The sequence below is a fragment of the Phyllobates terribilis genome, unplaced genomic scaffold, assembly GCF_046119375.1.
Source record: "Phyllobates terribilis strain yellow unplaced genomic scaffold, ASM4611937v1 Scaffold_1__5_contigs__length_1240528914, whole genome shotgun sequence".
NCBI lineage: Eukaryota > Metazoa > Chordata > Amphibia > Anura > Dendrobatidae > Phyllobates > Phyllobates terribilis.
In genome coordinates, this window is record NW_027362761.1 from 17,524,316 (window position 1) to 17,540,363 (window position 16,048).

General features: G+C 45.9%; 1 protein-coding gene across 2 annotated transcripts in view; it reads left to right on the forward strand.

The window, feature by feature from the left end:
• Positions 1 to 12,616, forward strand: part of SIN3B (SIN3 transcription regulator family member B) — a 57,761-nt gene extending 45,145 nt beyond the window's left edge. For both annotated transcript variants that reach the window (XM_073656319.1, XM_073656402.1), the window contains exons 16-20: positions 417 to 590; positions 1,456 to 1,548; positions 2,140 to 2,231; positions 2,342 to 2,546; positions 11,608 to 12,616. In XM_073656319.1, the coding sequence (XP_073512420.1) occupies positions 417 to 590; positions 1,456 to 1,548; positions 2,140 to 2,231; positions 2,342 to 2,546; positions 11,608 to 11,838 (795 nt within the window). In that variant the 3' untranslated portion in view covers positions 11,839 to 12,616. The remainder of the gene's footprint in view (positions 1 to 416; positions 591 to 1,455; positions 1,549 to 2,139; positions 2,232 to 2,341; positions 2,547 to 11,607) is intronic.
• Positions 12,617 to 16,048: the final 3,432 nt, after the last annotated feature.

A 16,048-nucleotide genomic window follows, 5' to 3' on the forward strand; every position in this document is an offset into this window, starting at 1 on the left:
AGTGTAGCGATCAAGTAGATTCAGAGACGAGTCAAGGGTCAGAGTGCGTCGGTCATTGCCCGCAGGGATGCAGACTTAGTTCAGACAGGGCCATTCTGGGCAAGTGAGCGCTGTGCATCAAGATTATGGAAAGTGCTTGATTTGCATATTGGAGGCTGGAACTGAGCTCCCTCATTTGCATATGAAATGTTGATATATTTTTTTCTGCCACTGAAGCACTGTAATGTATACTGCTATGTGTTTTATATATATATATATATATATATATATATATATATATATTAGCTAAGTTCCCTAGATAAATGATTAAGTAGTTTAATTTTCATTTTGGGAATGACAGACTCCATTTAATATGAGACCAATGTTTTAGAAATTGAATTGTAGTGCAGTATTGTGACCTGTTACCTGTCTTTTAGCTCCATCATTTGGTGAGTGATGAGATCTGCTTAAAAGTGGTGGAGCTGTACCTGAGTGAGAAGAAGAGGGGAGCTGCTGGCGGCAGCCTGATCACTCAGTGTGTCCGAGCATCCAAGGAGACGAGTTACCAGTGGAAAGCAGAGCACTGTATGGCAGATGAGAATTGCTTCAAGGTAATTACAATCTCCTTAAAGGCTACAATTTTTTTGAAACAGTGACTGGCACTGTTATGGGGGACACTGTAGCTTGACCACCTTGTGTGCTTCTCTCTGAGAAGCAGGAGACTTGCATCATTTTATAATGATACCATTATAAAAGCCGCACCCCTCAACACTGCAGTCAGGTAGTTTATTAACCCTTCAAGTGCTTTTCAGCAATTTATGCAAAGTGGCATGGCAGAAATGAAAAAAACATCTTTTTACCACCTAAATGTTGCTAACTTTTAAACAGAACACTATAGCTGAGACTCTTAAGGCAGTTATTTGGCCATGGTAACCATCAGGAGCGCACAATCCTGATCAGCGTGCCAATAGGGTAAAGAGCGAGCCCTCACATTCTGTTAACCATCTGGATGCCGTAGTCACGATTGACAGTAACATCTAACAACCGGTTAAATGGCCATGGTCGGTGCCAACACTGATCATGACTGATGTAGCAGGATGTCCTTTATAATGTACAACCTACAGCTGCTGCATTTTCACCTGTAGGAGGATGCTATTCTCTTATATCTCAAGTTAGCAAAAAGACATTGTTCAGTGAGTGGTTTTTTTTTAACCCCTTAATGACCAATCAGGTTGAAAACCTAGAAGCATGGAGAGTCACTGACAGGGAAATAGATTCTTCAGCTTCTACCAAGTAATTGCTCACCCCAGTAATGGATTGACAGAAACATGTCCTCCATGCTGCTGCTGGGAATTGTGACTAGGTGTGGTAGACTCTGAGAATGTTGCCCTTCAAGCTGAAAATGTTCTATCCCTGCTTTTAGAGATGATACTAACAATATAGATGAATAAAGATCCACATGCTCTTCTTTGTCAGATGATGTTTCTTCAGAGACAGGGCCAAGTAGTAATGACAATCGAGCTGCTGGACACAGAAGATGTACAGACAGAAGACCCCACAGAAGTACAGGTGAGCACAGTAGTTCGGATCATGGTGGTGGTATACGGTGAGTGCCTGGGGTGGAGCAATATATGGTACATGAGCTGCCATTCACAGTGCTGGACATGCTGTCAATATCCCCAGCATCCTTTGTACATGTGGAGCTTATAGTGAATTTCCTTGTCATTTCCTTTATCATGAAATACTTGTTCACAGCTTTAGTTGTCAGGAGAACTTGTCTAGGGTTTCCATATTATAACTTCACTATAATGCTCCACACAATGGAGGACATGGATTTACATATAGCAGATTTATTTCCCCATAAAATGCAGAGGTTTGTAGAAACCCATGCAGAGATTTCAGGAAAAAACCGAGTCACAGAAATTTCTGCCACAAATGTAAAATGAAGGTTTAGTAATAACTGCGTATCCTGTTCCTATAAATGGGGAGTAGCCAGGAAGATAATAAATTTCCCCAGTGGAGACACCAGAAGTTGTAAGCTCATGACAACCCGTCTCTCAATACACTCCATGCACACGCTATAAACATAATTTAATGACGAGGTGACCACTGATATACAGGTGGCTTTATAAGAACTTGTGTCCATTCTATCCTTTACAGCACTTATCCAATTACGTTGAACAGTTCATCAATGTAGACGACCAAAACGGTCAGAGTGAAGGCTTTCTGCTGAAGCCAGTGTTTTTACAGCGGTAAGTTATATTTAAGACCTCCATGAGGGTCAGTGGCTGTAATCTGCCTTTTCAGGACACAAGGGGTTACCACAAAAAGTAAGCAATAAACATAGACTTGTCCTCCACAGAAATATCAGACATTTCCAAAGATGGCAATGCAGAACTATGCGAATGATGAAGGACGAAGTGAAAAGCTCCTGGAAAAGACTGATGGGAGTAGAGTGTGCCAGCAATATGGACTGTCGCTTTAGACTCAATAGTCACAAGATGATGTTTATAGTGAACTCTGAAGACTATATGTATCGCTGGGGAACACTGACTAGAGCCAAAGAGGTAAGAAAGCTGCTTAAAACAAACGGACGTATTTAATGTTTAACCCCTTCCCATCGTGACATAATAGTACGTTACAGGATGGGTTTCTGTGTATGGAACCACCACCACATCCAGAAGATTCATCTTCATGCAGCAGCCAGAGCTAGCTTCAATTGCTGCTGTTTAAATATTTAAATACCGGTGTCAATCTAATAGCGCCACTTAAATAGCATGACTGTCTGTGCTCCTGCACTGTTTCCTATTAGATCGATGGGTTGTCATGGCAGCCAGGGGCTTGCTGAATCCCCCATACCTGCTATTTGTCCTCTCATGAAGCCAACCTGTGGCTGAGCTTTGTAGGAGAATATTTTTTTCACCATACACTGGAAAAAATGTTATATCGCAGTATATATAAACGGTTGCAGGTTCAAGTCCCCGAAGGGGATTAAATAATAAAGTAAAAAAAAATGTCACCCCCTTTTAATTAAATGTGATATCGCTGCGTGGCTCTTCAGTGGTTGAATTGGAAACCATGAATTACTTACTATTACAGCTTGCAAGAAATGTTCAGCCCTCTGTTTTTAGCCTTTCCTGGAAATTTTTGCATGTGTTATCAAAATTTGTTTGTAAAAATCTATTTACTTTTTTTTTTTATTTAAAAAGAAAAAAAAAAAGCGTATCTGAGAGAATACATATATTACATTATAATAATAATATAATATATAATTATAATATATAATTTCTTTTCTGGGATACTAAAAATTCTCTTTCACTAAGTTGTGTAAAATAAAGTACTCCTCTGTGTCCCCAGTTACATATTTTTGCTTCTTTCCATACACAGCCAACCATTTATCCAACTGACAGTGTAAGTGCCATCCTTATGCAGTGTTCATGGTTTCCTGCATTTTGGCATGTTTATACATTCAAAGCAAGGGCACTAAAAGTTAAATACTGCCATCTATGAATGGGTAAAGCATCATATAATTCCTTCTTCTGGTTAAATTTACTTATGAAGAAACCTATCCTTTAGGCTGATGTCCTATGTTTTTGGGCCCGTATTACAGCTACAAAATATGATGCTGATAGTTTTGGTGATCATTTGGGCTTTGCTGTAATTTTTACATTTTTTCTTCTTATTAAAAGTGCATCTATGCAGCACTTTCATAAACACAGAACAGGTTTTTAATGATTAGACAATATTGTACTATAGATTAACCCCTTCCCAATTTCCTTTACTCTGTCGCCTCATTGGGGGACACAGGACCTTTGGGTGTTATGCTGCTGTCCACTAGGAGGCGACACTATGCTTATCTGAAAAAGATTAAGCGTGGCTCCTCCTCTGCAGTATACACCCCCGGACGACATCAGCCTACTCCAGTTTTCGCTTAGTGTCGCAAGGAGGCACATCTCAGACCTTCACTTGTCCCTCGCTTCAGCTCAGGATTACAGATGAAGAAAAGAGGGTCTCTTAAGAGACTCCCGGCATGGCTCCTTCCTCTGCCCCCTACTTAGGGGTGCACAGTTGAAGTTGAGATGGCGTATTCCCCATGTCGCTCCTTCTCCGGCCCCTCGGGTTCAGGCTTGAAGTTGAGACCCCTCCTTCTCCAATTCCTTCGGTCATGGGTCGAAGTTGAGGCAAGAAAAAAAGCCCTCTGAAGGTGACAGCAGCACCCTCCCTAATCCCCCCTGGGGGTATTAGGTTGAGACACCATCAGGTAGGGCATGAACGGCAGCAACTGCAGCTCTTACCAGCCAGCACACCGCAGCCAAGGACCAGCAGCAATACAGGAACCCCAGCTTGGTTGCGGGACCCTGTAGGAGCCAGGGGGAGTGCAGGCAGCAATGGCACATACAGGCACAGGCCTTCACAGGCTCTGTACCTGCGGCAGTTTTTCACCTTAAGCGCCTAAGGGGGACTCTTTTCCACTTATGCCCCCATTGCCATTCTGCCTTTCAATCCGGGGGGGTCCGGTTCTGATCCGACCCCCCCCCACCCCGGACTCTGGACTACCGCGCTGGCCTGGAGCCCTTTTGGGCATAGAAAGTAAATTTACACCGCGGCTTCGGCCTAGCCGAAGCCGCCGCCCATTTTCCGGCCCCGGCCCGCCCCCCGGATGACGATTTTGACTCACTGCGGTGTCAGACAGGGGGCAGATTTAGGCTGCAGGGGGCACATCTCCATAGCGACTGCCGCCCTTGCAGCGTTCCGCCCCCCTTCTCCTTCATCTCTGCAAGCAGGAGAAGAGCTACGGCGGCCATAATAAGCTGCAGGACGCATACAGGCCAGCCAAGTCTCTGGGGAGGCACAGGACCAGGCTCTTTCAGCGCTGTTCACAGGGGCACATTGGTGGGGTAAGTTCACAGTCTGGGTTACCTCAGCTGTGAATTTTATTACTCTGTATCCTCCTCTGCACAGTTAGCCCCCTTGCATAGCCACTCCAGGTGCACTATGCCGGGCTCAAAGTCTAAGAAAACCAGGCAGGACTGCTTTTACGCTTTCTGTACAGCCTGCAGTAATGCTCTTCCCAGCGGCAGCACATATCCGCATTGCAAGGATTGTACTCAGACTACTGAGCCAGAGTCCCAAGTAGCCCCTACCAACCCTTCAGTGTCTAATGCTACGCCGGAATGGGTCACTCAAATGTCACAATCTATGACACAGTCCATAGATATCATGACCTCCAAATTGCTTCAGGCTCTGCAAAGCCATACCTCGACTATGAATGCTACCCAACAAAGGGAAAGCTTGACTCAGTCACATACTGGCCCAGGCACATCCATGTCAAGGTCAGGACGCAAGCGCACCCATAGGTCACGCTCATCTGGTCATCCCATAGCACACGCTCATCCCGGTCTAGGGAGAGATACCGTAGTCCCAGGTCATCTACACAGTCCCCTACCAGGGATAGACATTATATTTCTCCGCACCAATCCCCGTCCAGAGAAATCCCCCATTCTGGGTCACCTAGGAGACACCTTAGTGATACACAGGAGTCAGAAGGCGTCTGCGATTCTGACTCAGACAAGGAAACTGATGGATCCCTAACTCCAATTCCACCTAGCAATGCAGGTCTAGTTGAGGACATAATCTCGTCCATACATCGGGTGCTGGACATCTCTGATCCGATCCCGGACGCACAACAAAATAAGATTTCATTTCAAGGAGCTCTGAAATCGCCTAAGGTTTTCTTGGATCATCCAGAATTTAAATCTATCCTCACAAAACAATTCTCACAGCCTCACAAGAAGCTTACCAATCGCAAGTTTCTGGAGGCCCGTTACCCCTTTCCAAAGGAAACCACCAAAGAATGGACAGACCCACCAGCAGTAGACCCCCCCAGTCTCCAGGCTGGCAGCACAGACACTTCTTTCACTGCCAGATAGCTCAACCCTCAGGGATGCAGCAGACCGGCAGGTAGGAAGTATGGCTCGCTCAATCTGCGAAACCACAGGGGCCTCTCTAGCCCCTGCGTTCGCTTCAGTCTGGGCAGCCAAGGCCATACTGGCTTGGGCAAAGAATCTACAAACTGGCCTCCAAGCTTCTGCCCCTGAACTGTCGGACCAAGCAGTTCAGATAGCAGTTGTGGCAGATTACATGCTTCATGCAGCTCTGGATTCTGCAAGGGGTGCAGCGGGGGCAATATCACACGCCATCACAATTCGGCGTATCCTTTGGCTGTGTGAATGGAAAGCAATTGCAGCCTCAAAGAAGTCCCTCACGCACCTTCCATACCTCAGCGGTCTACTTTTCGGTGAAAGCTTGGACACGATGATATCCAATGCCACCGGGTGGTAAGAGTACCTCTCTTCCCCAACTGAAACCCAAGCGCAATTATAACCAGCGTAACCAAGCTCGCTTCCGATCCTTTCGGAACTCTTCCGGCTGGTCCGTTTCACGGCCACCACAAAATAACAGCCGCTTCACACGCAGCGAAGACTCGAGGCCGAAACAAAAGTCGGACAAATCCTGGCAGTCAAAGGAGGAAAATCTAAGAATTTCTCCTCATCATGACTCACGGACTCAGGAAGACACCCCACCCGTAGGAGGCCGACTTTTACTCTTTCATCAAGTCTGGCTACCTATTGCAGAAGACAGGTGGGTCAGGGAACTAGTGTCTTCAGGATACAAAATAGAGTTCACTTCCAACCCACCAAACAGACTCCTTATATCTGTTCCCCCAAAACCGCCAGCAAAAGCTCGCGCCTTCCACCAAGCGGTCTTATCGCTTCTTCAAGCACGAGTCATAATACCTGTCCCCGCAGCCGAGCGCTTCCAGGAGTTCTACTCCAATCTTTTCGTAGTCCCCAAGAAAGGAGGAGGGGTACGGCCCATACTAGACCTAAAACAACTCCACAAATATGTACGAGTACGTCACTTCCTTATGCAGTCCCTCCGGTCAATCATTGCATCCATGGAAAAAGGAGAATATCTCGCCTCCATAGACATACAAGATGCATACCTGCATATACCGATTGCACCTGCCCATCAGAGATATCTCAGGTTCGCAATCGACCAGGACCACTACCAGTTCGTGGCTCTCCCGTTCGGACTCGCCACGGCTCCCAGAGTGTTTACCAAAGTCATAGCAGCCACCATCACGTCCTACACTCCAGAGGCATAGTAGTCTTTCCATACCTGGACGATCTTCTCGTCAAGGCTTCTACCTTCAAGGACTGCTAGCTCAGTGTCTCAATCACAATCGACACCCTGAGTCGCCTGGGTTGGTTAGTCAACCTACAAAAGTAATCGCCAACCCCAAACCAGTCCCTGACATTCCTGGGAATGCTATTCAATACCTCCAAGGGCCTAGTGCTTCTCCCCAAAGACCAGGCACTGCCTCTCTGTCTAGGAGTTTGCACCCTTCTCAGCAAACCCCCTCGATCTCTCCAGTTTGCCATGAGAGTCCTTGGCAGGATGGTGGCGGCAATAGAAGCGGTTCCATTTGCCCAGCTTCACCTCAGACCTCTCTAACTAGACATTCTCAAGTCATGGGACAGGAACCCTTCTTCTCTCGACAGGAAGTTCCAACTGACGTCTTCAACCAGGAAGTCCCTTTACTGGTGGCTCAACCGGACCTCTCTAACAAAAGGGAAATCTTTTCTCCCAGGTCAATGGAAGGTCCTGACCACCGACGCAAGCCTGACTGGTTGGGGTGCAGTACACCTACACCACAGAGCACAGGGCAAGTGGTCCCCAGCGGAAGCAACCTTGCCCATCAACATCCTGGAGATTCGTGCCATCCTCCTGGCGTTGAGAGCCTTCCATCACTTACTCGCAGCCTCTCACATCAGAGAACAATCGGACAATGCCACAGCCGTGGCATATGTCAATCACCAAGGGGGAACCCGCAGTGCCAGAGCGATGCGAGAGGTGACACGCATCCTTCACTGGGCGGAGAAAACGAGCTCCATTATCTCTGCGGTCCACATTCCGGGTGTAGACAACTGGGAAGCAGACTTCGTCAGCCGACAAGGAATAGACTCGAGAGTGGGCTCTCCATCCCGAAATCTTCCAACAGATCTGTCATCGTTGGGGCACTCTGGACGTGGACCTAATGGCGTCTCACCTCAATGCCAAAGTCTCCAACTTCATGGCCAGAGCATGCGACCCAAGAGCGCTAGCGGCGGACGCCCTGGTTCAGGACTGGACCCAGTTCCAGCTCCTGTACATTTTTCCGCCTCTCCCCCTGATTTCCAGAGTGGTGAGAAAGATCAAGCAAGAGGGAGTTCCAACCATCCTAATCGCACCGGACTGGCCCAGGCGTACATGGTACGCCGACATCTTACGACTCCCAGCAGACGTTCCCTGGCGTCTTCCCGACCGCCCGGAACTTCTGTCACAAGGCCCGTTCTACCACCAGAACTTAGAGGCCCTCAATTTGACGGCGTGGCTATTGAGACCTAGGTTCTAACCCAGGCAGGTTTTTCGCCAAACGTCATTAAAAGCATGATCAGAGCACGAAAACCAACCTCTGCCAAGATTTACTACCGTACCTGGAAAGCTTTCTTTACCTGGTGCGAATCTCGTAACCAGACCCCTCTCCCTTATTCCCTACCCAGGGTACTCGGTTTTCTCCAATCGGGTCTGGAAGCCAGACTATCCCTGGCCTCCCTTAAGAGCCAGGTGTCAGCTCTTTCAGTGCTTTTTCAAAAGTGCATTGCTCATAAACCGCAAGTAAGGACATTTCTCCAGGGGGTTTCCCGATTGGTTCCCCCCTACAGACGACCTCTAGAAGCATGGGACCTCAACCTGGTGCTGACAGCATTGCAGGAAACACCTTTTGAACCCCTTAGGGAAGTCCCACTCCGTCTTCTATCCCAGAAAGTGGTTTTCCTCGTGGCAATCACCTCGCTACGCAGGGTGTCTGAACTCACGGCACTCTCCTGCAGACAGCCCTTCCTGATTTTTTTTTTTTTCCAGGACAAGGTAGTCCTCCGTACGGTTCCATCCTTCCTTCCGAAGGTTGTGTCCAGCTTTCATCTCAATGAAGAAATTTCACTACCATCCCTCTGTCCGGTTCCGGTTCATAGAGTGAAAAAGGCTTTGCATACACTTGACCTTGTCAGGGCACTGCGTATCTATGTGTCTAGGACTGCGCCCTTCCGGAAATCGGATTCTCTTTTCCTCCTTCTGGAAGGTGGCCGAAAGGGTCTGCCAGCTTCTAAGGCTACCCTTGCCAGGTGGATCAAAGCCACCATACACCAGGCCTACCGCCTCAAAAATTCGCCTATTCCAGCAGGTATTACGGCACATTCTACACGTGCGGTAGGGGCCTCCTGGGCCCTTCGGCACCAGGCTTCAGCACAACAAGTGTGTAAGGCAGCCACCTGGACTAGCCTACACACGTTTACAAAACACTACAACGTTCATACCCAGTCCTCAGCAGATGCGAGCCTGGTCCATTGCTTCCCACCCAGGGACTGCTTTGGGATGTCCCAAGGTCCTGTGTCCCCCAATGATGCGACAGAGTAAAGGAGATTTTTGTGTACTCACCGTAAAATCTCTTTCTCTTAGTCTCTAATTGGGGGACACAGCACCCACCCTGTTGCACGTTCCGGGCCGTTAAATTGAGTTCTCATATTGGTTTTCCTTTGAGTTCTTACATAGTTGCCTTCTTATAGGCATGGTTATGTTATCTGTTACGTTCCTCCTACTGCTCTTGCACAAAACTGGAGTAGGCTGATGCCGTCCGGGGGTGTATACTGCAGAGGAGGAGCCACGCTTAATCTTTTTCAGATAAGCATAGTGTCTCCTCCTAGTGGACAGCAGCATAACACCCAAGGTCCTGTGTCCCCCAATTAGAGGCTAAGAGAGAGAGATTTTACGGTGAGTACACAAAAATCTCCTTTTTTGCATTTGGTTTTTCCTCCCCTATTTCTAAGAGCCATATTTTTTTTTTTTTTTTTTTTTTTTTTTTTTTTTTTTACATCAACACAGACATACGAGGATTTGTTTTTTGCAGGTTGTATTGTACTTTTGAATGACTCCATTCATTTTTACCACATTTTGCTCTGTAAAACGCAAATGAGAAATTCCAATTGCAGTGAAATTGTGACTGAAATTATGCTATTTTGACATTGTTTTTTGGGAATTGTTTTTACGGGGTACATTGTTTAGCAAAAATGACCTGGCATCATGTCTGTCCAAGTCAGTAAGACCTAGAGGGACTTGAACTTGTGATCATATACACTGCTCAAAAAAATAAAGGGAGCCCTTAACAGAATGTAACTCCAAGGCAATCACACTTCTGGGAAATCAACCTGTTCAGTTATGAAGAAACACTGATTGTGAATCAATTTCTCCTGCAGTTGTGCAAATGGAACAGACAACAGGTAGAAATGACAGGCAATTAGCAAGACAACCCCTATAAAGGAGTGGTTCTGCAGCTGGTGACCACAGACTATTTCCCTGTTCTCATCCTTTTTGGCTGTTTTGGTCACTTTTGCATTTTGTCATTGCTCTCACCCCTAGGGGTACAGTAGCATAAGGCGGTGTCTACAGTGCAACCCACAGAAGTTGCTCAGGTAGTGCAGTTCATCCAGGATGGCACATCAGTGCGAGCTGTGGCAAGAAGGGTAGTCGTGTCTGTCAGCACAGTGTCCAGAGCATAGAGCTGGTCGTAGGAGGGGAACAACCCAGCAGCAGGACAGCTACCTCCTCCTTTGTGCAAGGAGGAGCCATGCCAGAGCCCTGCAACACAACCTCCAGCAGACCACTAACATCCATGTGTCTGCTCAAACGGTTAGAAACCGACTCTGAGAGGGCCTGACATCCACAAGTGGGTGTGGGGCTTACAGCCCGACACCGTGCAGGGCGATTGGCATTTGCCAGAAAACGCAAAGTTTGGCAGATTCGACATTGGCGCCCTGTGCTCTTCACAGATGAGAACAAGTTCACACTGCGCTCATCTGACAGTGGGATATCTAGGATGTGGTATTTTGGTTTTCCCTTAATTTTTTTGAGCAGTGTATATATTATATACACACACACAGCGGAATAAATAACTATTATAAAATTGGTGATGTGTTCAAGTAAATATATTTCTAGAGGTGCTATTGACATGAAATTCTCACCAGATTTTGGTAACAACCTATCCAATCCACACAGGCAAAGAAATCAAACAATAGAGGTTTATAAATTAAGTTATGCGCAGTAATAAGAAATGACACATGGAAAAAGTATTGAACAAAAGAAGCTCTGTCAAGCATCGGAGGTCTTCAACAGACCCCCCGATTGCCATAGCAACCCATTGGTGCCTTCCGATTTGATAGTTTCACTTAACAGGTTAACAATCTCTGGCAGAGCTTGGCTTCACCTGCGTCTGGTAGTCAGATCTTGGCTGTGACATTCAGCCATTGTTTGCCGGGCAAGCTCAGCCTGCCAGCCTGATCCCAACTTGCACCATACATGTACGTCGAATGTTGGGAAAGGGGGAGGGCGGTGTTTCCACAGGCTAATAAAATTACTTCTAATTGCCTTCAGTTTTGGCACTTTAGCATTCTCTGATGGACAATTTCATCCACTCTGCAATGTTGGTGCTACGAGTCACTAACTGTAAAATGTTTGTCCCATCCTGTGTAGTTCCAGCCGATGGTCTTCCAAAAGCACCATGAGAAGTTTGCTGTATGGCACAACAATTGGCTACAAGAGAACGTCAGTCCCCGAGCAACTGAACTGGTACAGGACTGGTTGACTGGAGAAGATGATGAAGAAATGGTTCCTTGCAAGACTGTGTGTGAAGTCTCTGAGGTTCATGGCATGACAGTCACCCGATACAGAGTGCAGTACACACGCAGAGCGTCCTCTCCCTGACATAGGCGCACATATCCCCTGTCTGCATTTGCTGCTGAAAATTCTTTTTCTACAGGGCTTGTATTTTGCTGTTCCTAAAGGGGTGTCTGACACTAAAAGACATTTTTAAACCAGTGCCATTATACTTCAGTTTGTGCTTTGGACACCTTTATTGATTTTGACATACTGCCCCACTTAAACCAAAGATGGGGTGAAGAGGGCCAGCAAACCTGTAGCCTTACTGTCAGGACGATTAGATCTGGCTACAGTGAACTAAGTTATGAGTCAGTGATGGTAAGAATTTCTGGGATTGACTGTTTCTTTCTTAATGTAAAGTAAGTTATGGTTCTGGGACATTTTTGTTGAAATGATGGAAACGAAACTGATAAATTTGTTAGTGTTGGCTCCACTTGATTTCAATCTCCTACATTGGCTTTCAGATCCTCTTGGTGGTAGCACATAAAGCATTGTGATACTGCCCTCCCAAATGTCTTTATTTCATGTACTAATGAATCTCTGCGGTCTCTTTGCTAAAATGCACCAGAAAATCTTCTTGAAGTTAAAAGCAATTGGGTGATAAAGAATTATGAGCCAGTGTTACCCTGTAGTCCATTAACATTCGCAGTTGGCAGGCACTACCCAAACACAGTATCTCTCAGTCTCAGTAATTCTAAATTAAGGGGCTGATTATTAAAGTGTTCAGTAATACTGCAATTCTATTAAAAAAAAATAAATAAATAACATTGGTCTATACTGACCCAATATAATGGTTAAAATAAATCAAGTGCTGTAAAATTAACATTGTACACGTGTGGTTAATACACTTGTATTAAAGGAAAACTTCAAGCAAAGAATAAAGATTCACTTGTATGTATTTTCCACATTGTACTAATTCTGGATAGGGGAATGATTCAATCTGGCACGGGCATTTGTTCATGTGCCCATTTTCTACCGCACTCCTGTCCTCCACTGCAATGGTGATCTGATGAGTTTCCACAACAGCAGGGGACCTGCTCAAGGTGTTAGGGTGAACAGTTTGATATGTTCACTAGTTGCCCGATCCTGGCCTTATGGATATAATCAAGTGCATGCAAAAAGAATAACATCAGACACACACGGTCGGATGTAAGCTCTCCTTGATCAGCTATGGCACAGCTACAAGTCTCCTTTATTCAACTCCAACATAGATTTATATAAACTCTATATATAGGCTCGGTTAGCCCCAGAATGGGAGTAACCAGATGTATTGATTGGTTAATGGATTGGGCAATAACCAAGTCCATGGGCTGATCCATGAGGTCATCAGGGTGGGTTGGTCCATGAGGTCATCAGGGTGGGTTGGTCCATGAGGTCATGAGGGTGGGTTGGTCCATGAGGTCATCAGGGTGGGTTGGTCCATGAGGTCATCATGGGGAGTAGTCTCTATAGTGTGTCTCCAAGCAACGTGTCGCTCTGTGATTAGTTAGTCCTTCTATAGAATTCAACTTCCTCCCAGAGCTTCCTTGTACGACAGGATGTAGTCCTAAATAAAGTCCTCCACCTTTGCCACATGTACAACAGGATGTAGTCATAGGTCCAGTTGCCATCTTGCATAACAGAGCATGGTGTGATGAAACAGGAGATGGCAGCCATCTTTTGATCTAAACAAGCTTATGTAAGGTGAAATAATTACACTTTATGGGTCTTTTCTCTCAATCTCCTTTGTCTTGAGGTTAATTAAGTATTTGATCCTATGGCTCTCCTCAACAAAGGCCTCCATGCCTGTCTTGTTAATTTTTGTAATTCCTAGCCATCGGCTGAGCTTCATAGTAGACCATAATATTTACTATAAAAATAAAACTCTCTGGTGTCCGATTCATCAAAACGTTTCTGACGCAAGACACTTTGTGTTGTGCATAACTTATGCCAAAAATGTTAATCCAGTTCCTGACTGGAGTAGTATTTATGGTGAGATGCGTGGAAGCTCATGCCACTGAAGAGATGGGCCAAATTCATTGTGGCGTGCATCTCTTAATCAATTCAGCGTAACCTTCCCCGGCCATGCCCTTCAAAATATAAAACTGAGTAAATCCTGGTATTTTTAGGTCCAATATCCCCCCCCCCCCACACACACACACACACACACACACACACACACACACACACACACACACACACACACACACACACACACACACACACATCACCCCTGTATTTTTCCTCGCTGTATACAAGCTCATACTTTTCTTAACATCTCTACACAATTCTGTAAATATTAACATAGTTATTCCAATGGTAGAAAACTGTTCAGTAAAAGTCACCAGCTTTACCCCAGCCACTTTCAGTAATTTGCATCAGTGCCTGTAATCCAAACACTAAAGCCACATTGATCCGTTTCATTGTGGTTATCATTGTAGGTACCACTTTACAAGTGCCTGAATGATGTAAAATGCTGACTGAAATACTGCCATCTGAAAGTAGCCATTTCACTTGGCTATGATCACAATTATGATGATCAATGTTGGGTTGAAGAAATCTGAAGGGGAATCAGTTATCTGAATAGGAGTCGTCGTACTACAGCCTAATCTCTAGGATATTCCTGTGAATAGTTTGCCATATGAGGTCATTCTTTGCCCCATCAAACAATTTATTCCTAGAGCATTTCCACTTTTTGAATTTTTTCCATTTTAACATTTTATTTGTTGTATAGGAAAATTTGTATGTGGTAATGCAAATCAACAATTAAGCAAAATCTTCAAAGATAATCAGCCACTACTGATTGACTATGCTAAAGGCATCACTGTCTACAGTAAAATACAAAGGAGCTATGGTGACCAACACCTTAATGGAAGTATTATTATTTATTATAGCGCCATTTATTCCATGGCGCTTTACATGTGAAAGGGGTATACAAACCACAAGCAATTACAATAATTTTGAACAAGTCAGCGACTGGTAGAGGACATGGGACCCTGCCCGTGAGGTCTCACAATCTACAAGGGATGGGTGAGGATACAGTAGATCGGGGTAGAGCTGGTCGTGCAGCGGTATGATAGAGCGGTGGTTACTGCAGGTTGTACGCTAGTCGGAAGAGGTGGGTCGTTAAGTTCCTTTTGAAGATATCCACGGTAGGCGAGAGTCTGATGTGTTGGGGTAGAGAGTTCCAGATTAGGGGGGATGCACAGGAGAAATCTTGTATGCGATTGTGGAAAGAGGAGATAAGAGGGGAGTAGAGAAAGAGATCTTGTGAGGATCAGAGGCTGCGTGCAGGTAAGTACCGGGAGACTAGGTCACAGATATATGGAGGAGACAGGTTGTGGATGCCTTTTTGTATGCCATGGTTAGGGTTTTGAACTCGAGTCTCTGGGTAATGGGGAGCCAGTGAAGGGATTGACAGAGAGGAGAGGCCTGGGAATAGCGGGGAGACAGGTGGATTATTCTGGCAGCAGAGTTTAGGATAGATTGGAGGGGTGCGAAAGTGTTAGAGGGGAGACCACAGAGCAGGAGGTTGCAGTAGTCGAGGAGGGCGTGCACAAGTGTTTTTGCAGATTCGTGGTTGAGGAATGTGCAGATCCGGGAGATATATTTGAGTTTGAGTTGACAAGAAGTGGAAAGGGCTTGGATATGTGGTTTGAAGGAGAGATCAGAGTCCAGGGCTACCCCGGTGCAGCGAGCTTGTGGGACTGGGGAGAGTGAGCAGCCATTGACTATGATGGATAGGTCAGATTAGGGGGGGGGGGGTTGAGTGAGACGGTGGAAAGATGATGAATTCTGTTTTATCCATGATAAGTTTTAGTAATCTGTCAGAGAAGAAGGATGAAATAGCAGACAGACATTGTGCGATTCTGGTTAGTATGGAGGAGATATAGGGTCCAAAGAGGTAGATCTGTGTGTCATCAGCATAGAGGTGATGCTGAAAGCCATAGGACTCTTATGAGCTGTCCGAGGCCAAAGGTGTAGATGGAGAAGAGCAGGGGTCCTAGGACTGAACCTTGGGGAACACTGACAGGGGGTGAAATGAGGAGGTGTTGTGTGAGTGGGAGACACTGAAATTCCAGTCTGTTAGGTATGAGGAGATCCAAGATAGGGCCAAGTCTGTGATGCCGAGAGATGAGTGTCTGTAGTAAGAGGGAATGGTCCACTGTGTCTAAGGCAGATGATAGGTCCAGGAGGAGGAGGACAGAGTAGTGTCGCTTGGATTTGGCAGTTAGTAGGTCATTGGTGACTTTAGTCAGTGCAGTTTCAGTGGAGT